This window comes from Oncorhynchus masou, chromosome 26 (genome assembly GCF_036934945.1).
Source record: "Oncorhynchus masou masou isolate Uvic2021 chromosome 26, UVic_Omas_1.1, whole genome shotgun sequence".
Classification (NCBI taxonomy): domain Eukaryota; kingdom Metazoa; phylum Chordata; class Actinopteri; order Salmoniformes; family Salmonidae; genus Oncorhynchus; species Oncorhynchus masou.
This window is the reverse complement of record NC_088237.1, coordinates 3,589,381-3,612,497: the sequence shown is the minus strand read 5'-3', so window position 1 is coordinate 3,612,497 and position 23,117 is coordinate 3,589,381. Positions and strand designations below refer to the sequence as shown.

At 40.6% G+C, this 23,117-nt stretch overlaps 1 protein-coding gene across 8 annotated transcripts in view; it reads left to right on the top strand.

Moving 5' to 3' along the window:
- Window positions 1-3,243: 3,243 nt before the first annotated feature.
- Window positions 3,244-23,117, top strand: part of brca2 (BRCA2 DNA repair associated) — a 33,393-nt gene continuing 13,519 nt past the window's right edge. For 4 of the 8 annotated variants that reach the window (XM_064938142.1, XM_064938141.1, XM_064938136.1 and 1 more), the window contains exons 1-15: window positions 3,244-3,461; window positions 7,616-7,690; window positions 7,817-8,065; window positions 10,733-10,793; window positions 10,967-11,016; window positions 11,117-11,145; window positions 11,227-11,353; window positions 11,442-11,503; window positions 11,742-11,832; window positions 11,944-12,717; window positions 12,850-16,572; window positions 20,902-21,000; window positions 21,112-21,181; window positions 21,377-21,903; window positions 22,180-22,358. In XM_064938142.1, the coding sequence (XP_064794214.1) occupies window positions 7,639-7,690; window positions 7,817-8,065; window positions 10,733-10,793; window positions 10,967-11,016; window positions 11,117-11,145; window positions 11,227-11,353; window positions 11,442-11,503; window positions 11,742-11,832; window positions 11,944-12,717; window positions 12,850-16,572; window positions 20,902-21,000; window positions 21,112-21,181; window positions 21,377-21,903; window positions 22,180-22,358 (6,093 nt within the window). In that variant the 5' untranslated portion in view covers window positions 3,244-3,461; window positions 7,616-7,638. The remainder of the gene's footprint in view (window positions 3,462-7,615; window positions 7,691-7,816; window positions 8,066-10,732; window positions 10,794-10,966; window positions 11,017-11,116; window positions 11,146-11,226; window positions 11,354-11,441; window positions 11,504-11,741; window positions 11,833-11,943; window positions 12,718-12,849; window positions 16,573-20,901; window positions 21,001-21,111; window positions 21,182-21,376; window positions 21,904-22,179; window positions 22,359-23,117) is intronic. The other 4 variants (XM_064938135.1, XM_064938138.1, XM_064938137.1 and 1 more) reach the window with 4 other exon arrangements.

Sequence of the window (23,117 nt, the reverse complement as noted above, 5' to 3'; positions counted from 1 at the left end):
AGGTTACGGTGGTCAGTCCAGATGAGGAAAGTGTGCTTAGCCCCCTCAAGCCAGTGTCTCCACACCTTCAGAGCCTTAACCGTGGCCAACAACTTTCTATTCCCCACATCATAATTCCACTCCGCTGGCCCGAACTTCTTCGGAAAAAAAGCATAGGGGCGGAGCTTCGGTGGCGTACCCGAGCGCTGGGAGAGCACAGCTCCAACCCCAGCCTCGGATGCATCCACCTCAACTATGAATGCCAAAGAAGGGTCCGGATGCGCCAACACTAGATCAAGATGTCGTCAATATACACCACTACACCCTGTCCGTGCAGGTCTCTGAGAATCTCATCAACGAAGGATTGAAAGATGGCTGGAGCATTCTTTAACCCGTACGGCATGACGAGGTACTCATAATGGCCAGATGTGGTACTAAACGCGATTTTCCACACATCTCCCTCCCGAATATGCACCAGATTATACGTGCTCCTGAGGTCCAGTTTCGTGAAAAATAGTGCCCCGTGAAATTATTCCACCGCCGTTGCGATGAGAGGTAGTGGGTAACTAAAACCCACAGTGATGGAATTTAGACCTCGATAATCAATACACGGACGCAAACCACCCTCCTTTTTCTTCACGAAAAAGAAACTCAAGGAGATGGGTGACATGGAGGGCCGAATGTACCCCTGTCCCAGAGCCTCCGTGACATATGTCTCCATAGCCAACGTCTCCTCCTGGGACAACGGATACACGTGACTCCTGGGGAGTGCAGCGTTTCCCTGGAGGATTATCACGCAATCCACCTATCGATGGGGTGGTAATAGGGTCGCCTTCTTCTTATTGAATGCGATAGCCAAACCGGCATACTCAGCAGGAATGCGCACGGTGGAAACCTGGTCTGAACTCTCCACCATTATCACACCGATGGAAACTCCTAAACATAAAAAAAAAAAAAATGTGTATATATTTGAACGTTTGAAGTGCTGTTACATACCTGTAATAGTAAAAGAGCAGACACAGTTTACCTCTGTAAAGTTCTGGTCCTTATTCTGCAGAATGGTGAGCGCTTGGCCAGAACTTGCTGTTTCTCCTGCTACAACAGTGCAACAGCGCCATCTATTGGCCTGATGGACTGCTAACGCTAAAGTATGTGGAAAATACCATTTAGATTCATTAAGACAAATACTTAAACAAATGGCGGGGATAAAAATTAAATGTGTGTCTGTTTTTAGTGACTTTGTTTTCAACCCATTACACATGCACAATCATACATGTATATTTTAAAGCATTATTAAGAACTTTGAGTGTGGAACTGCAGGGCGTTTAGGCAAAAACACATGAATTTCACATGTGAACACGGGAAGTGTTCCAAAAGTGTTTTCTTGTAATCTTATGTGAAGATAATGTGATAACATGTAAAGCAACATGTGATTACATTAAACTACACATGTGAAAATGTGATCACATTGTGTTCCAAAATGAAATTTGTAAAACTGAAAATGTAAGTTGGAATCATGTGTTTTTTCTGTAAGGGCAGGAACATAAGATGCATTTTGATGTTATGTTTGATGTTACATGATCTTGAAAATGCAATGTTCTTTGAGATTCTTCCATGTTCCTTTCCATGTATTTTCCATTTTACTTTCCCTCAGTCCTTTTCACTTTTCTTGGCAAAACAAGCTCTGTCCCAGTCAAGACTTATTCAGCTTCTGATGGATTTTAAACTATTCAACAAATAGTTTTATAATGAAGAGTAGACCCAACTAAACACCCTGGATTCTTTACACACACACATTGAAGGGCAAAAATATCAAATTTGGACTCATGAGACCAAAGTACAGATTTCCACCAGTCTAAGGTCCATTGCTCGTGTTTCTTGGCCCAAGCGAGTCTCTTCTTATTATTGGTGTCCGTCCTTTAGTAGTGGTTTTAATGGAGCAATTCGACCATGAAGGCCTGATTCACGTAGTGTCCTCTGAACAGTGTATGTTGAGATGTGTGTTTCTTGAACTCTGTGAAGCATTTATTTGGGCTCCAATCTGAGGTGCAGTTAACTCTACTGAACTTATCCTCTGCAGCAGAGGTTACTCTGGGTCTTCCTCATGAGAGCCAGTTTCATCACAGCGCTTCATGGTTTTTGCAACTGCACTATAAGAAACTTTCAATGTTCTTGAAATTTTCCATATTGACTAACCTTCATGTCTTAATAAATGTTCTGACTATATTTTTTTCATTCAAGTACAGTGGGGCAAAAAAGTATTTAGTCAGCCAGCTATACTTATTTTCCACCATAATTTGCAAATAAATTCATAAAAAATCCTACAATGTGATTTTCTGTTTTCTTTCCTTCTCATTTTGTCTGTCACAGTTGAAGTGTACCTATGATGAAAATTACAGGTCTCTCTCATCTTTTAAGTGGGAGAACTTGCACAATTGGTGGCTGACTAAATACTTTTTTGCCCCACTGTATCTCAGTTTTTAGCCCACTCAGTTGGTGGTGGCAATACATCTTTCTGGATGTAGTCCGCTAATAAAACCTTGAAGAAGAAGAAGCAGCATGTTCTGACTAGAGGTGAGGCCAAATGTAAGATAAGAGCCTTTTTGATAGATGTGTGGCAGGAGAGACAGGACTCTGAGCCCAAGGGCCGGCATTTATATGCCCTCCAAGAAAGGTCGGTGGACCAAAATTCAAAGGTCAGATTAGGAAGGAAGAGGTGGCATTTGCTAGATTGCGCCTCGGACATTGTACAAAAGCTCATCATTAGTTCTGGTTGGCATGCATGTGAATGGCACAGATAGAACAACGAGACAGATATTTCACTGGATGTATAAATATGTAGCATGCGCTTGGCGTTTCCACCAAATATGGTAGTGAAAGGAGGCCCAGCGGCCAGCAGTGGGAGAAGACGGATTTTGGCCTACATTCTGCAAATGTCATAGATTAAACATTGATATCAATAGTTTTCTGTTCACAAAACTAGAATATGTTATGAACATAGTTGACGAAGTTTTGTAGACTTTAGCTTATGCCAAAGTTTATTTTATTTTAAATGCGTTATTTAGGAGTGCAAAGGCGAATTGAACTATTGAACACGCGCATTTCACAGACTTGCTGTTCCCTAACGGAAATATGCAGATGTCTGCTAGAACGGGCCAATAAAATCCAATCAAAATCCAAACTAGCGAGATCTTATTGGCCCGTTCGTGCTTGCCTATGCCCACCTCCTTGATTGTTCTGCCCACAAGGACTCATTTGTTACCATTGGAAACGACAGGCTGTGGTCTATCTTGGTTTAGTTATAAAACATGTTTGTTAATGTGTCGTTATATTGTTGTAATTATTTTGAAGTGACTGAGGTAAGCGGAGAGGAAGTGGGTCTACAACTGACCCATGTTTGGAAAGTTTAATTAATGTTCTATTATATGCTTTTTCTTAATTTCCCCCCATCATAAGGACCAACCTTACGGACAATCGGCAGAGTAAGTTGAAATTACATTTTATTTAACGAATGGCTTCCGGCTATGGAACGCCGTTTGGGCATTTGCGTGTCAAACAATTATACACGTCAAAAAATATATTCACGTCAAAACACTATTTGACTCGTCAAATAACCTTTTAATTTGACACGTCAAATAACACAATTCCATTATAGAAGGTTGTGTGTACTGAATTTGCACGTGCAGGCCAAGCGCCACCACTGTCAAAGCTGTACAAAAATACCCCTGTAAACAAGTACACCATCCACGAACGATGTGTTTACCATACCGTGTTGGTAATAAGTAATTATTTGTTCGACCGAATGGGATAACGTCTGTGTGAGCATTTTTAAATAAAATAAGGATCAAACGAACATGATCAATGTTTGCAAGTATATTTGATAATGATGTTATTAGCAACTTCTGGGGTAGCTAGCTTTAGCTTGATACCTAGCTTGCAACCAGCTTGAAAACAATGACCAGTAGAAACTGCAGTCATTATACATTTTCTTAGTAATGATTTAGGAATCCATGTGAGTAAGTGTTAGCTAGGTAGTCACTTGTTGTTCTATTAAAATCGAACTTCAGTTCATGAAAATAACTAGCTAGCCAGCTACTTAACCTTGTTGCCCAAAGCTAACGTTATAAACAGCCAGCTAGCTGAATTTGGCTAGTGAGGCTTGACCAGACCGGGTTATTGTGTTGTGAAGTTAGCCACAATAGTAGAATTTGCTTTTCACCTTCAAAATAAGTCCCCTTTTGAAAGTGACGCAGAAGTTTACAATTGGTGGAATCATGCCTAATTTAGACAAAACAATGTTAAACAAGGTTGGAATGTGGAGCAATGAAATGGGGTATCAGTCTTCGGTGACACCCACAGAACACAACTGAAGAGTTGACGCAAATATTGGCATCATAGCTCTTATTAAATTAAAGGTTAAATAAAATAAAAAGTAAAACATACAACAAAAAATGCAGGACATTGACTGTGGGAGATTACCTCCCCAGTCAGAGTATTGACATTCATATTGCACTGTACCGCCTTACCCCCTCAGAGTAATCAGACTCCAAAACATCCACATTGTATTGTTTTTCCTCTGGAATAGTGTTCAATACACATAGTAGGTTGACTGGTACAATAAATGTGGCTCAATTCAGTGGTTTCAGAGTCCCGCAATAAAAACTACAACGTTAATGTTCTCTGGTTGTCACTGAATAAACTGATAAGCCATGTCATTGACCCACAATCCATAGGTAAGGCTGTACAGTTAAATAAGTATGCCCTCAATGGAATTTGAAAGTCTAGTACATCTAGTGTGATTTCAACAGATTGTCAAATTAACAAATTGTAACAATATGTTGTACATTTGCAAAACATATGTCACAAATTCTAGCTAGGTGGCTATGGTTAGCTGATGTTAGCTAGAGATAAGGGTTAGCTAACATGCTAAGTAGTTGCAAAGTATCTTAAAAGTAGCTAATAAAATGCTAAAGTTGTCTGTGAGATTCTAACTTGCAAGACGTTACTGTTATTTGCCCACCTACCCACCCCGACCAACCACCCAGTAACCATTTGTCTAATGTTACATTTGGTATGGTTACATATCAAACTAATTTAAGTGTCCCGGATTTACATTTACTATGTCACGTCTCGTCTATAAGAACTGTCTGAGCTAACAGATGGCTTGCCACAGAGTGTATTCAGAAAGTTTTCAGAACCCTTGACTTATTCCACATTTTACATTACAGCCTTATTCTAAAATTGATTAAATAGTCTGCCCCCCCCCCCCGATCACATCTACACAAGTATTCAGACGCTTTACTCAGTACTTTGTTGAAGCACCTTCTGGCAGCGATTACAGCCTTGATTCTTCTTGGGTATGACACTACAACCTTGGCACACCAGAATTTTGGGAGTTTCTACCATTCCACTCTGCATATCCTCTGTCAGATTGGATGGGGAGTGTCGCTGCTCAGCTATTTTCAGGTCTCTCCAGAGATGTTAGAACGGGTTCACGTCTGGGCTCTGGCTGGGCCACCCAAGGACATTGAGACTTGTCCTGAAGCCACTTCTGCATTGTCTTGGCTGTGTGCTTAGGGTCGTTGTCCTGTTGGAAGATGAACCTTTGCCCCAGTCTGAGGTCCTGAGCGCTCTGGAGCAGGTTTTCATTAAGACCTCTGTACTTCACCTCTCTGTCCAAGGCCTTTCTCCCCCGATTGCTCAGTTTGGCCAGGCGGCCAGCTGTGAGAAGAGTCTTGGTGGTTACAAACTTCTTCCATTTTAAGAATGATGGAGGTCAATGTGTTCTTGGGGACCTTCAATGCTGCAGACATTTTTTGATACCCTTCCCCAGATCTGTGCCTTGACACAATCCTGTCTCAGAACTCTATAGACAATTCCTTCGACCTCATGGCTTGGTTTTTGCTCTGAAATACACTGTCAACTGTTGGCCCTTACCTAGACAGGTGTGTGCTCTTCCAAATCATGTACAATCAATTGAATTTACCATCTCAAGGATGATCAATGGAAACAAGATGCAACTGCGGTCAATTTTGAGGGTATACTGCGGTCAGTATTCAGGGTCTGAATACTTACAGTACCAATCAAAACACATATGCAATCATGTTGTAACCAAGAAAGTGTTAAACAAATCAAAATATATTTTATATTTGAGATACTTCAAAGTAGCCACCCTTTGCCTTGATGACAGCTTTGCACACTCTTGACATTCTCTCAACCAGCTTCACCTGGAATGCTTTTCCAACTGTCTTGAATGAGTTTCCACATATGCTGAGCACCTGTTGGCTGCTTTTCCTAAACTCTGCGGTCCAACTCATCCCAAACCATCTCAATTGGGTTGAGGTCGGGTGATTGTGGAGAACAGGTCATCTCATGCAGCACTCCATCACTCTCCTTCTTGGTCAAGTAGCCCTTACACAGCCTGGAGTCAAATGATAGTCCCGCTAAGTGCAAACCAGACGGGATTACATATTGCTGCAGAATGCTATGGTAGCCATGCTGGTTAAGTTTCCCTTCAATTCAAAATAAATCACTGACAATGTCACCAGCAAAGCACCACCACCTCCATGCAGTGGGAACCACACATGCGGAGCTCATCCGTTCACCTACGCTGCGTCACAGGCACGGCGGTTGGGACCAAAAATCTCAAATTTGGACTCAACAGACCAAAGCACAGATTTCCACCAGTCTAATGTTAATTGCTTGTGTTTCTTGACCCTAGCAAGTCTCTTATTGCTGTCCTTTAGTAGTGGTTTATTTGAATCAATTCTACCGCAAAGGCCTGTTCCACACAGTCTCCTCTGAACAGTTGATGTTGAGATGTGTCTGTTACTTGAGCTCTGAAGCATTTATTTAGGCTGCAATTTCTGAGGCTGGTAACTATTGAACGTATCCTCTATAGCAGAGGTAACTCTGGGTCTTCCTGTCCAGTGGCGGTCTTCATGAGAGCCAGTTTGATCATAGCGCTTGATGGTTTTTGCGACTGCACTTGAAGAAACTTTCAAAGTTCTTGAAATGTTCTGCCTTGACTAACCTTAATATCTTCAAGTAATGATACTGTCATTTCTCTTTGCTTATTTGAGCTGTTCTTGCCATAATATGGCCTTGGTCTTTTACCAAATAAGGCTATCTTCTGTATTCCACTTCTACCTTGTTACAACACATCTGATTGGTTCAAATGCATTAAGACGGAAACAAAGTCTGTCATCAAGGCAAAGGGTGGCTACTTTGAAGCATCTCAAAAATAAAATATATTTGGATGTGTTTAACACTTTTGGTTACTACATGATTCCATATGTTAGTTAATAGTTGATGTTTTCACTATTATTCTACAAAGTGGAAAATGTTAAATAAAATAAATACCTTGAATGAGTAGGTGTGTTAACCTTTGACTGGTACTGTATGTAAATAAGGTCTCCATTTTATATTTGTCTAAACTTTCTCTTTGGCATTATGGGGTAGGGTGTTTAGATTGCTGAAACATTTTAATTGATTAAAGTTTAGAATAAGGCTGTAAAATAACAAAGGGTCTGAATAGTTTGCGACTGCACTGTAGGTTTGCCAGTCGTGAATGCTGCATATAGACTAGCTATTTGCTTATCTAGCTAAGTATACTTTAATAATCAACTCGTTTCAGGCATACCACAGATGACCTAAGACATGGACATAAGGAGAAACATGTTTGATGCTTTCAAGGATCAAATATGGGAAGGTAGCAAGTCATGTTTTTAACTTTGCATCTAATTTTCTCATTATAATCATATTAATGTACCTGCTAGCAATGATATTGTCATATAATTTATACTGATCTTCTCTATTCCATATCCTCTCAATGAAGAGTTGGGACCTCTGAACCCAAACTGGTTTGAAGAGATCACTGCTAAAGCTTCCAGTCGGGATTGGGGTGATACAGAGAAAGATAATCCCAGTGCTGCAATATCTTGTGGACAAGATGGCAGTTTCAAAACACCATTGGGGAAATGTCCCCTTGATGGTGATATGTTCTCTACCCCGAAGATTTTCAGGCAGAGAAGACCACAGTCTCCTGAGACATTGATAGAAGATGCAGTGTTTTTTCCTGATCAAGGTAGAGAAATATTTGTTTACACTGTTAAAATAAACTATTCTAAATTTCATCATTGACTTACCCTAGCCCAAAATGTACTGTTAAGGATTGTTGGCAAGCCTACTCCTTTCACATCCAAGGACCTACACTACTGTTCAAAAGTTTGCGATCACTTAGAAATGTCCTTGTTTTTTAATTTGAAAGAAAAGCATAACAATTGTCAATTTTAAAATAACATCATATTGATCATAAATACAGTGTAGACATTGTTAAAATTGTAAATGACTATTGTAGCTAGAAACACCCTTTTAAATGTTTTATTTTTTTTGAAATATCTAAATAGGTGTACAGAGGCCCATTATCAGCAACCATCACTCACTTCCAATGGCACGTTGTGTTAGCTAATCCAAGTTGATCATTTTAAACGGCTAATTGATCATGAGAGAACCCTTTTGCAATTGTTAGCACAGCTGAAAACTGTTGTCCTGATATAAAGAAGCAATAAAACTATTGAGATGCAACTTACATCTTGATGTTGGTCACACAGAAAACATTGGTGAAGTGAAATGAAAATGACTTATTTAAAAAATGGAAAAGTGACGCATGCATATGTAATCACCCTTTTACTATGAAGCCCCTAAATATGATCTGGTGCAACCAATTACCTCCAGAAGTCACATAACACAGGTGGACTTTATTTTAGTGTCACATGATCTCAGTTTACATAGTTGAAGTCGGAAGTTTACATACACATTAGCCAAATAAATTTAAACTCAGTTTTTCACAATTCCTGACATTTAATCAGAGTAAAAATTCCCTGTTTTAGGTCAGTTAGGATCACCACTTTATTTTAAGAATGTGAAATGTCAGAATAATAGTACAGAGAATGATTTCAGCTTTTATTTCTTTCATCACATTCCCAGTGGGTCTGAAGTTTACATACACTTAATTAGTATTTGGTAGCATTGCCTTTAAATTGTTTAACTTGGGTCAAATGTTTCGGGTAGCCTTCCACAAGCTTCCCACAATATGTTGGTGAATTTTGGCCCATTCCTCCTGACAGCTGGTGTAACTGAGTCAGGTTTGTAGGCCTCCTTGCTCACACACGCTTTTTCAGTTCTGCCCACAAATTTTCTATAGGATTGAGGTCAGAGCTTTGTGATGGCAACTCCAATACCTTGACTTTGTTGTCCTTAAGCCATTATGCCACAACGTTGGAAGTATATTCTTGGGGTCATTGTCCATTTGGAAGACCCATTTGCGACCAAGCTTTAACTTCCTGACTGATGTCTTGAGATGTTACGTCAATATATCCACATAATTTCCTGCCTCATGATGCCATCTATTTTGTGAAGTGCACCAGTCCCTCCTGCAGCCAAGCACCCCCACAACATGATGCTGCCACCCCCGTGCTTCACCGTTGGGATGGTGTTCTTCGGCTTGCAAGCCTCCCCCTTTTTCCTCCAAACATAACGATGGTCATTATGGCCAAACAGTTCTATTTTTGTTTCATCAGACCAGAGGACATTTCTCCAAAAAGTACGATCTTTGTCCCCATGTGCAGTTGCAAACCGTAGTCTGGCTTTTTTATGGTGGTTTTGGAGCAGTAGCTTCTTCCTTGCTGAGCAGCCTTTCAGGTTATGTCGATATAGGACTCGTTTGACTGTGGATATAGATACTTTTGTACCTGTTTCCTCCAGCATCTTCACCAGGTTCTTTGCTGTTGTTCTGGGATTGATTTGCACTTTTTGCACCAAGTACGTTTATCTCTAGGAGACAGAACATGTCTCCTTCCTGAGCAGTATGATGGCTGCGTGGTCCCATGTTGTTTATACATGCGTACTATTGTTTGTACAGATGAACGTGGGAGCAATTTCCAAACGCCTGAAGGTACCAAGGATGAGCCAGACTTGTGGAGGTCTACAAAAAATGTTTTCACCTGAGGTCTTGGCTGATTTTATTTTTGGAATATTCCATGATGTCGCAAAGAGACACTGAGTTTGAAAGTTGGCCTTGAAATACAGACACAGGTATACTTCCAATTGACTCAAATCAAAGGCTTCTAAAGCCATGACATTTTCTGGAATTTTCCAAGCTGTTTAAAGGCACAGTCAACTTAATATATGTAAACGTCTGACCCACTGTAATTGTGATACAGTAAAATAATCTGTCCAAACAATTGTTGGAAAAATGACTTGTCATGCACAAAGTAGATGTCCTAACCGAGTTGCCAAAACTAGTTTGTTAACAAGAAATTTGTGGAGTTGTTGAAAGATGAGTTTTATTGACTCCAACCTAAGTGTATGTAAACTTCTGACTTCAACTGCTAATTGGAACTGATGGGCGCCTCTCTTCCGTAAAGCTTTAACATGGAAATATTCCTTTGTGGGAATCTTGTTAAAAAGGTGTCGTAATTTTACAATTTCTTTCATGAAAATAAATGAAAGTGAAGTTCCAAAAGTTTCCAAAACCGTATCGCAAGTGAGGATCTTTAACGTGTGGACAGAGCGTCAGAACAGTTGTACAAATTCCTGCTCCGTCATAAGTTCTTTAACTGAGAACCCTTCTTTGGTGAACGAGTGCTAGACCTACCTCTAACCAGTTGGCCTATCTCCTTTTTCCTGATTTTTCTATGTTATCCCTGATTACGTGGCTGCGGAATGTGTGCACTGGTATTTTGCTACTCAGGAACCTCTGCAACTGAAAAAATGGACACAAGCCCATGCTTATTTGGAAAATCAATAGACAGGTGAGAATGTCTGTCTCTTTTGTGCTGATACGTTGGCTTTTCACAAATGTGCTCATCTAAAAGTATACCTTGCTTTGCTAATGCCTGGATCCTGATATTCTGACCACCTGCTCAGAATGTGATTTCAGAACACCTGCTCTTGTGATGTTTGACATCAATGGTTCTATTTTCAGAGGGACCCCCAGTAAATCCTATAGAACAAGGCTGCATGGAGACAGTTTTGGTAAGCTGACTGGTGACTTTTCAGTGTTGATCGATGTTGATATTTATTATATTGGTATTTATTGTTTTGATTTAAAAATTGCACAACTTTCTTTTTACAGGGCTGCTTGACACACCAAAACACTCTACGGTAGGTGCAGCTGTTCTTGGGGAAATCTTTTAAAACCAAACTAGTGTTTTAAAAGTTCCAATAGACATTTTTTTTATTAAGGTCTTTTTATTTCAGCAGGCACACTCTGCCAAACGTATATCTGAAAGTCTTGGTGCACAGTTAGACCCTGATATGTCCTGGACCAGTTCTCTCAATACACCTGTCATGTCACCCACCATAATTTTGAGTAAGTGTGATACTGTATGAATTTGGGGTTTTATTATAATGGGAGTTTTACATTGGTTGTCTAAAATGGCATGTCCTCACCCTTGCAGCTAAAAGTGAGGAGCATAGTCCTATGTGCCCAGTAAGAATTGCTACCGAAGAGCAGGTTATGGTGAGTATTCCATACAATCCTAGAAAAACTCATGGCAGGTTAAGGATAAACAGATTTTTCTTCGTCTAAAGATGTCTAATGCTATTGAATTGCTTTAATTTTAAAAACTAAATTGGATAAATAGTACAATATTGCTCCAGTACATTGGTATCCCCTTGATTACACTTGAATACTCTACCCATGCTCAAGGCATTTGTGTATCAGACTTGTAGAGAAGGATTTGTCTGCCCTCATATAGTTTGTGCGAAAGCTTTTCCCTTCGGCCAAGGAGTCTAGAAGCACAATGCTGTCACCAGAACAGAATGATAGACCTCTCTGTCAACACAATGGTGAGTATTTGTTGAATGGTAACTACAGTAGTAAATATTGTAGAAGTTACTCTGCACAATAACACTGTGTAACAGATACAAGTTCTGATTATTTCTCTGATATACCATCAGGACTGGATTCCCACTTGCCTGGTGTGATTGACATCTCCCCTGGCTTTCAAGACACGTTACCTGGTGACAGTGGCAGCCATTGGAAACGGACTTTACCAGATGCTATTGAGGACGGAGAAATCTGCAGCACAATGGCCGGTGTCCTAGATGGAGCCGAGGATGTCCTCTCCATATTCTTCAGCAACAAAAGTTTAGCTTTACAACGGGTGAAGACCAACGAGAGAATCAAAAGGAAGCAAAGTGGCGCAACTAAGGAACACGGACCTACTTCTACAACGGAACATGACAAAGTATCCAGTGAGAGAGCAGGAGAATACCAACACACCAGGGAAACCTCTGAGCCTCTTGAGTCCAGGACTGACATGAAGTCTGGGGATTTGGCGACTTCTCAGTGGACTCCAATAAATGTACCTGACTTTTCAGGCTATGATATGGATTCATTTCACCATGAGGGGTCTTCCTCTACTAAACACATAATTCCACAAGGTGGCAAAAGTGAAACATTCCGTGACTTCACTGGAAGCCAGCAGCCGGATCGTGGTTCCTCTAAGCACACTGTCCAGGTGGAGTCTGCTCTTTCCAGAAGAACATTACCATGCACCAGCCAGCCAGAGGGATATCAATTGACAGAGTCTGTAGTCGAAAGCTCTCTAGAACACACCTTTCCCAGGAAAACAAGAACATTTGTTTACTGTGTCCAAAATCCACTTCTGTCAGTGCAAGAGAAATATGTTACTCAGATGTTACCTGCATCACCTGGAACTGCTCCCAGAGGTAAGATTGTAATGCTGTTTTTTAATCTCATTCCATTTATTGTATTGATTTCTTTCATTCAATGAAATTATTTCACTGATATATATTTATATATAGTGATACATATGCTTTTATTCTCTTCCATCATGTTAGGTGAAAATCAGAACATGAAACAAAGTAAAACCATACCAGATGAAGCTGAGTTTAATAATCTTAACAAAACTGCCTTGGATGGGAAAAAGCCGCTAGTTCAGAAAAGTGCAACTGAAGAAAATATTGTTTCACAAGCACCAACCAAAGACCCTGATCTTGATATGTCACAGCTTTGCAGGGTATTTGCGCAAGATTTTAGCCAAATAATTGACTACAGTCAACCATGCAGCAAAAGAGCAGATGCTATTAAGAATGGCTTCTCTGCATCAGCTTGTCTCTCAGCAATGAGACTAAGGAACAGAAAACTGTTGAATAGACTAGAATGGGGTCAGAAACCTGAACATCTTAACTCTGGCATCAGCGAGGAAATGCATATTCCTGGTTCTCAGTTTAGCAACTCTGCAAACACATCTAGAATGAAGAGTACAGTGTGTGATAGCGGCTTCCCCCCCTCCACCCTTTCGGATGTCACACAAACAGAATCATCCAACGTTCACCCTAGCTCTGAAAAAAGTTATGGAAATCAATCATCTAGAGGGTTTAAAACGGGTAATAACTGGATTATCTCTTTGCCTCCAGAAGCAATAAAGAAAGCAAAATCATCATTAGATGACTTAATTGAGGAAAATATGACTGTTGTTACTGCTGCCAGTGAAGTGAAACCTGTGTTGTCATGTGTGACAGGAAGCCGACTGTCCACAGAAGTGAAGTTCATTAGTCCACTCAACATTGCCAAAAGGTCAAAGCAAACTAGCGTAAAATTGAATGGTCAAGTTCATGTTCCGACCCATCAGAGCATCAATGTTTCGGTTTCCTCACACCCTGGGTCTGGTTTCAAAATGGCCTCCAATAAGAAGATACATTTTTTTTCAGCAAATCTGGAGAAAGACGAAGATCTGTTTAAGGAGATTGAGGATGAAATACCTGCAGTCAATATTCCTGAGATAAGCCTTCCTGAGGACGGTAACATGTCATGTGGATTGGAGCTTGTTGATGGATCTCATTTACCACCTCTACTCTATACACACCAGAGGTCTGTTAATAGCCAAGGTCCATTGACAGCCTCACAGAGCGCTGATGTTTCAGAATTGTGCAGTCTCTTAGAAGCTGCAGACAGCCAATTTGAGTTTACACAGTTTAAACCAGCAAAGCTGAACTTCTATGTTCCAGATGGTAGCCCCCCTCGTCAATCTGAGAAAGAATTGGATCCCGACTTTCTCACAGGCATAGATTTCGATGACAGTTTCAACTCTGATGTTGAGAAGCAATCTGTGAAGATGGTCACCCCTGACAAAAAGACAACTATTTCTCATTGCAAGGAAATTTGCCAAGTAACAACCACCAAAATTAAATCTAGTGGGGCATCATCCAGCAATTCAACAGAGAAATCCAAAGAACATGTTATCCACAGAAGAGTACTTTACATTCCCAGTTATAGCTCTGAAAACATAGCTGAGCGTTCCTTTGGTTTGTTGACAAAATCCACAAACAAGAACCATCTACTCGATATGGATACGAACACCAGTGGAATGGAGTGTGAACGCAAAAATCTCCCCAAGTTGGATGTGGGTTTTAAAACTGCTGGCGGAAATGCTATGATAGTTTCAGAGAAGTGTCTGAGCAAAGCAAGGGCCTTGTTTGCAGATTTTGAGGGAAAAAACTGTGCACCCAAGTGTGCAGTAAAAAATACGGAAGAAGTTGAAATTTCACCTGTTCAATATAGAGGCGAAGTTGACACAAATGTTGATTCAAATGTGACACATTTTCATGGCCCTGAAAAGAAAGTAGATCTGAAGGAACCACATGATGAATACATTGACAAGATGAAAGTGGACTTTACACATTCTCACACACATGTAGATTGTGGTTTCCAGACAGCCAGTGGTAAAGGAGTGACCATCTCGGCAAAGGCCCTTCAAAAACCCAATGCAGTCTTCAAAGACTGTGACGCTATGGAAAGTTCAGGTTGTGCATCAGAAAAGCTGAGCAAAACAAGTGTTGTATCAGAGACTGGCAGTAATAATTTTGAGAGAAACAATTGTGGCTTCAGCACTGCTCGAGGGAAGAGACTTGATGTTTCTGCTAAATCTCTACTGACTCTCCTGAATGACTGTGATGAATTGGAGAATTCTAAGCCAGGGAAAATCCCCAGCTTGAATGCAAGGATACCAAGTCAGAATATTCAGCAGAAAAGTGACTGTGATTTTAAGAAACCCAGTATTAAAGCAGCCTCCATATCAGCAAGGATCCCTTTTACAGCAAAAACTCCATTTGATAGTGGCATGTCACATGATGTTCTAGGGGCAAAGAGCAAAATGCTTGAACCAGAAAATTCTCAAACCCATGCTAAAGATCCTTTGAAAAATGGATGTGGGTTCAGCACTGCCAGTGGTAAAAGAGTGTCTGTGTCAGAAGGGGCGCTATTGAAAGCACAGGCTCTTTTGAGTGAATGTAATGTCGATGGAGAGGAACTTTCTAAATCAAAGAAAAAGATCAGAGTAGATCTTCATAACCCAACACAGAAGCACAGTGGATTTAAGATGGCTGGTGTCAAAGAAGTTACCGTATCACCTAAGGCCCATAAGCAAGCACAGGCTCTTTTCAACAACTGTGATTTCAATATGGACAGCTTAATTTGTGCTGAAGCAAAGCAAGAGAATATAGATGTAAAGTCTGCTGATGGTCTGATGAGCAATCCAGGGAAAAGCTATTGTGCCTTCATGACAGCTGGTGGAGAGAATGTGCATGTATCTGAAAAAGGGATTTTGAAGGCAAAGAGCATTCTGAATGAAAACCTTGATAACTGCACAGACTCAAATGCCATTGAGGAGGCTTGGTTTTCAGATGGTAGATTTTTGTTACTCACTGAAGATGGTACAGGTGTCAAAGGAGCAAGGAACAAATCAAATTATTCTGACCTCAACGGAGATGAAAAGTGCTGTGATTTCAGCACTGCCGGTGGGAAGACTGTGCATATGTCCGATGGAGCACTCCAGAAAGCAAAGTCTATTCTGAACGAATGTGATGTAATTGGAAATCCACAACCTGAGAATGGCCACAACGTGCATCTGGAAAAGATTCCAACAAAGGAAACGCATGAAATCTCTCATGTTAGTGCAGTCAGTGGGAAAGGGGTGTTTATTTCAGAAAAGGCTCTTCAGCATGTGAAGTCTGTGTACGTTCTGGGTGAGACTGGTAATGTAAAACATTCAGTTGGCAGTAATCCAGTCGGAAGCCATTTTGGTTTTAGCACAGCCAGTGGTAAAGGACTGTCTGTTTCAGAGAAGGCACTTCAAGAAGCGTGTGATGATACCCTTGCCAGGGATACTGACCCTCACAAAAGGGCTGAAGAAAATAGGCCACTGAATGTCCCTTCTCCCCATATTAATGTTCAGCGTGTGCCGGTCAAAGCAGTTCGACTGGAGGACCGCGAAGTGATCCAGACCATTGTTGGAATGGAATGTAAGTCTTCATCTGTAGAATGTCAAGAGGAGTCTTCCTTGTTAAATTTTGAATCGCTTGGATTCAGTGGCTGCTCTGTGACCCAGAGGAGGTACTTTGCCCAGGAGGCCATGGATTGTACCAAGGCTCTTTTAGAGGACGAAGACTTGACCGATCATTGTCCTGGAACACCAATCCAAGCTAACCCCATGTCCTGCAAGGGGGGTTTTGAGATGAGAAGTGGAATTGGGAAAAGGTCGGCAGAGGATTTAGGGATGACAGGTAAGATATACAGTACCAGTCAAAAGTTTGAAAATACATTGTAGAATAATAGTGACTACATCAAAACTATGAAATACCACATGGAATCATGTAGTAACCAAAGAAAGTGTTAATTAAATCAAAATATATTTTAGATACTTAAAAGTAGGGTTTGTTCCTTGTTCCTTGTCAATCATTGGCTCATTTGTGAAATTAGCATTCAGACTATCTGTAATTAAATCATTCTAAAACCTTTAATGCAATTGCAGACAGAAGTTGACAACAGGAACATAGCATGCATGTTTCCGAGTAAGTTCTGCAAAATAGAAAGGGGTCCGAGTTGTTGTTTTATTATTCCTACAGTCATATATCCTAGTGATGTCACTGCCTACGTCATTACCTTCTACTCATGAGACCAAAACCATGCCTGCACAGCTATATAAACAAGTTTTAGTGTTATCTAAAAGCTCCGCAGTAAATGTCCACTCCCCAAGTTGATTTATAGTGGAATGTCTGACTAGTCTCTTATCTCTTAACTTCTTATGGTATAGGGGATGGTTGCGTCCCACTTAAAAAAAAAAAACTGGGAAAATGCAGCTCGGCAAATTCAAAAAATGATATAAAAATCACATGTAACCTACTCAATTAAAGCTACACTCGTTGTGAATCCAGCCAACATGTCAGATTCTAAAAAGGCTTTTCGGCGAAAGCATAAGAAGCTATTTTCTGATGACAGCACAATGTCAACCAAGAGAGTAGCATATTTCAACCCTGCAGGCGCTACACAAAACGCTGAAATAAAATACAAAACATGCATTACCTTTGACAAGCTTCTTTTGTTGGCACTCCACTATGTCCCATAAACATCACAATTGGACCTTTTGTTCAATTAACTCCGTCCATATATATCCAAATGTCCATTTATTTGACGCATTTGATCCAGGAAAAAAAAACGCTTCCAAAAAACCCAACGTCACTACAAAATATTTCAAAAGTTGCCTAGAAACTTTGTCAAAATATTTCAAACTACTTTTGTAATAGAACTTTAGGTATTTTTAAACGTTAATAATCGATCAAATTGTAGACTGCGCAATCTGTTTTCAATACAGGAAGTAAACAAACCATGCTCCTTTTTACGTCTCACGCAACTCTCGATAGTGTAACGTTGTTCCTGGATGTGCTTCTTCTTCATTGCACAAATGAATAACCTCAACCAAATTCCAAAGACTGGTGAAATCCAGTGGAAGCGGTAGAACTGAAATGACAACTCAGGGAACAGTCAGAGGCAGCAAAAAAAAAATCTGAACAGTTAGTCCTCGGGATTTTGCCTGCTACATAAGTTCTGTTATACTCACAGACATGATTCAAACAGGTTTAGAAACTTCAGAGTGTCTACTAATAATATGCATATCTTATATTCCTGGCATGAGTAGCAGGAAATTGAAATTGGGCACACTATTTATCCAAAAGTGAAAATGCTGCCCCCTATACCTTAACAACTCCCCTGCAGCGTTCTGTCTCAGTCACACATTTCTGAGACAGTTTCTTAAAACCTCTTGGAACTCCCCATCCCGGATCCGGGATCGTGACTAAAGCCTCAGGCTCATTAGCATAACGCAACGTTAACGATTTCTGAAAATCGCAAATAAAATGAAAATAATGTGTCTGCTCTCAAGCTTAGCCTTTTCTTAACAACACTGTCATCTCAGATTTTCAAAATATGCTTTTGAACCATAGAAATTGACTAATTTGTGTAAGAGTATGCAAAGCTAGCATAGCATTTTGAGTAGCATTTAGCACGCAACATTTTCACAAAAACCAGATAACCAAATAAATAAAATCATTTACCTTTGAAGAGATTCTGATGTTTTCAATGAGGAGACTCTCAGTTACATACCAAATGCGCAGTTTTTCCTGAAAGCGTCTGTGTGTAGGAGAAATCGTTCCGTTTTCTACATTGCGTCTGGCTACCGAAACGAACCGAAAATTCAGTCACCTACAACGTAAAACCTTTTCCGGATTAACTCCATAATATCGACCGAAACATGGCAAACGTTGTTTGGAATCAATCCTCAAGGTGTTTTTTCACATATCTCTTCATTGATATGCAGTTCGTGGAAGCTTGCTTTCTTCTCTGTATCCCATGGAAAAATACTGGCAGCTGTCTTTTGCGCACCAATTTCGGCGCAGGACACCGGGCGGACACCTGGTAAATGTGGTCTCTTATGGTCAATCTTCCAATGATCTGCCTACAAATACGTCACAATGCTGCAGACACCTTGGGGAAACGACAGAAAGGGCAGGCTCATTCCTCTCGCATTCACAGCCATATAAGGAGACAATGGAAAACAGAGCCTCAAAAATCCTGCTCATTTCCTGGATGCCGTCTCATCTTGGTTTTGCCTGAAGCTCACGTTCTAGGGCACGCACAGAAAATATCTTGGTAGTTCTGGACACGTCAGAGTGTTTTCTTTCGAAAGCTATCAATTATATGCATAGTCGAGCATCTTTTTGTGACAAAATATCTTGTTTAAAACGGGAACGTTTTTCATCCAAAAATGAAATAGCGCCCCCAGAGCATCAACAGGTTAATACGTGGCAGAGATTAGAAAAGATTGTGGAGTGATTGTGGACTGTCGTCTAGGATCCTATAAATGTAAGGAGGGAGGGGTCTTATAACCCCTCCCCTTCTATTAATACAACATAAGCATAATCAATTATTATAATAGATCAAACATTTGGTACAGCACCTATCATGTTCCCAAGGTGAACCCCTTGTGAACCCCAGTAGCCACCCCTTGCCTTGATGACAGCTTTGCACACTCTTGGCATTCTCACAACCAGCTTCACCTGGAATGCTTTTCCAACAATCTTGAAAGAGTTCCCACGTGCTGAGCTCTTGTTAGCTGCTTGTCCTTCACTCTGCAGTCCAACTCATCCCAAACCATCTAAATTGGGTTGAAATTGGGTGATTGTGGAGATCAGGTCATCTGATGCAGCATTTCTTCACTCTCCTTCTTGGTCAAATAGCCCTTACACAGCCTGGAGGTGTGTTGGGTCCTTGTCCTGTTGAAAAACAAATGATAGTCCCACTAAGCGCAAACCAGATGGGATGGTGTATCACTGCAGAATGCTGTGGTAGCCATGCTTATTAAGTGTTCCTTGAATTCTAAATAAATCACTGCCCGTGTCACCAGCAAAACACCATCACACCACCACCTCCATGCTTCACGGTGGGAACCACACGTGCGGAGATCATCGGTTCACCTACTCTGCGTCTCACAAAGACACGGTGATTGGAACCAAACAACTCAAATTTGGACTCCTCTGACCAAAGGACAGATTTCCAATGGTCTGTCTATTGCTCGTGTTTCTTGGCCCAAGCAAGTCTCTCCTTATTATTGGTGTCCTTTAGTAGTGGTTTCTTTGCAGCGATTCGACCATGAAGGCCTGATCCACGCAGTCTCCTCTGAACAGTTGATGTTGTCTCTGTTACTTAAACTCTGTGAAGCATTTATTTGGGCTGCAATTTCTGAGGCTGGTAACTCTATTGAACTTATCCTGTGCAGCAGAGTTTGGGTCTTCCATTCCTGTGGCGGTCCTCATGAGAGCCAGTTTCATCATAGTGGTTGATGGGTGTTTGCGACTGCACTTTCAAAGTTCTTGACATTTTCCGTATAGACTGACCTTCATGTCTTAAAGTAATGATGGACTGTCGTTTCTGTTTGCTTATTTGAGCTGTTCTTGCCATATTATGGACTTGGTCTTTTACCAAGTAGGGCTATTTTCTGTATACCACCTCTAGCTTGTCACAACCCAACTGATTGGCTCAAACGCATTAAGAAAACAAATTCCACAAATGTACTTTTATCAAGGCACGCCTGTTAATTGAAATGCATTCCATGTGACTACCTCGTGAAGCTGTTTGAGAGAATGCCAAGAGTGCAATGCTATCAAGGCAAAGGGTGGCTATTTTGAATAATCTAAAATATTTGGATTTGTTTAACACTTTTTTTGTTTGTTTACCATATGATTCCATATTTGTTATTTCATAGTTTTGATGTCATCTATTATTCTACAATGTAGAAAATAGTAAAAATAAACTAAAAACCCTTGCATGCGTAGGTGTGTCAACTTTTAACTGGGACTGTGTGTGTGTGTGTACACTATCTATCAGATCTAAAATAACAAAAATGTGATCAGATATTGTAATTGGGAGGAGCCTAGAGGAGTATTGTTAGACAACTTTTTACTTGCATATATATACAGGGTTGTGTGTTTACCAATCTAATATTGTTTTGAAGAAAATTATTTACAGCATTGTCCTTTATGTGTTATTATATTCAATAGACCAGCCTCCTCTGAAAAGAAAACTCTTGACCAAATTCGACAGAACTGTGGATTGTATTCGACAGTCAAAACTCACTCCAGCTAAAAGCAGTTCAGATGGTAAGACAGTTGACCTTTTCTAAGTAACGAATTATCAAGTAACACAATTCCCTGTACAATGAAAATGAACATTGACAAGATGGTTCATCAATGCATATTTGAATGTTTCAGGTATATTTAAAGACAGGAGAGTCTTCAAATATAATGTGCCTCTTCAACCTAATGTCACGAGGCCATATCGGTAGGTAATCAATTTAAAACAAAGGTATTTCTGAACTAGAGTACAGTACCTGTGTGTGTGTGTGTGTGTGTGTGTTTTTTTCACGTAGTTCAAACAATATGTATTTTGAAATTATTTATCAAATAAAATGCATTCATTCATTCACCTAGCATGAAATCTGTGTCATATTCTCATCACCTATGTTTGTCTTTCCAGAGCTAATCAGAGATGTGTAGACACAAGGCTGAATAAGCCCGAGCCACAGAAGACGACGTCAGATCCAACTGCCGAAGACCGTAAACCAGTTAGCTCCAAGACCGCTGTATTTGTCCCCCCATTCCGGAAGAATGTCAAGCTTGAGCCACAGGGGAGCAGTGGTCTTCAGGACAAGACTAGAGCGCCTGGTGTGTTTGTTTCCCCGTTTCGAAAAAACAACCGCTTAACCAGGGAGGGTTCCTTTAAGCCTTTAGAAGATAATCATTCCCCCTTCAACTCTGAAATGCCTACCAAGACCACATCTGTTCCACTTCCTGAGTACAACTCCATCACTGACACTGGTAGTGATAACGCAAAGGACTCCATTAAGGAACAGGACCCACAAAATATTGACAAAACGGACCGAGGTGATGATTGTGGCCATTGCCTTCCTGTCACCCTAGGAGGAGAGGATGCCACTGCAGAGGAGTCTATTGCAGGTCAGCTAGCCCCTGATGCCACCGGTACCCTTCTAGATGTTGTTTATGGTACAAATATAATAATTTGTCTTTCCTTTTTATCATCTTTGGGATATTGTAAACAATATTATTAGTTTCAACATGGTGTGACAACACGTGAAAGAAATTATGCTGATCAATTCACTGGCTTGGGACTAAATGTGTGTACGGAATCAGAACATGTATTTATCCGAAAGTAATTAACAAGAAGGCATTTGAATCGGGACTGATAAATTGTAACCGATGTGCACTTATCAGGAGTCGACTTAATGTGAAAAAATAATATGTGTGTGTGTGTGTGTGCAGATGCAGAGTGCTTGCAGCTTGCCCGAGACATGCAGGACATGAGGATCAGGAAGAAGAAGCGGCAGACCATTAGACCTCTCCCTGGCAGCCTGTACCTGGCCAAGACATCTGGGGTGGCCAGGCTGACCCTCAGGGAGGCTGTTGGAGGTTGGCACCCTGTACAACACACACACAAACAGGTACTGTAACGAACACACACAAACATACTTTCTTTTGCCACTGTATGTGTACCCTTTAGAATGATCTGGATTTTTGCTTAAATTGGTCATAACATTTTGGTCTGATCTTCATCTAAGTCACAACAGACAAACAGTCTTCTTAAACTAATAACACACAAATTATTGTATTTGTTTCTTGTCTTTATTGAATACATAATTTAAACATTCACAGTGGAGGTTGGGGAAAGTATGTGAACCCTCAGGCTAATGACTTCTCCAAAAGCTAATTGGAGTCAGGAGTCCGCTAACCTGGAGTCCAATCATTGAGACGAGATTGGAGATGTTGGTTAGAGCTGCCCTGCCCTATTTAAAAAAAAAAAAAAAAAACATTTTAGTTTGCTATTCACAGAAAGCATTACCTGATGTGAAACATGCCTCGACAAAACCGATATCAGAAGACCCAAGATTAAGAATTTTGGACTTGCATAAAGCTGGAAAGGGTTACAAAAGTATCTCTAAAAGCCTTGATGTTCATCAGTCCATGGTAAGACGAATTGTCTAGCACTCTTGCTACTCTCCATAGGAGTGGCCGTCCTGCAAAGATGACTGCAAGAGCACTGCGCAGAATGCTAAATGAGATTAAGAAGTGTCAGCTTAAAGACTTACAGAAATCTCTGGAACATGCTAACATCTCTTTTGACGAGTCTACGATACGTAAAAAACACGAAACAAGAATGGTGTTCATGGGAGGACACCACGTAAGAAGCCACTGCTGTCCAA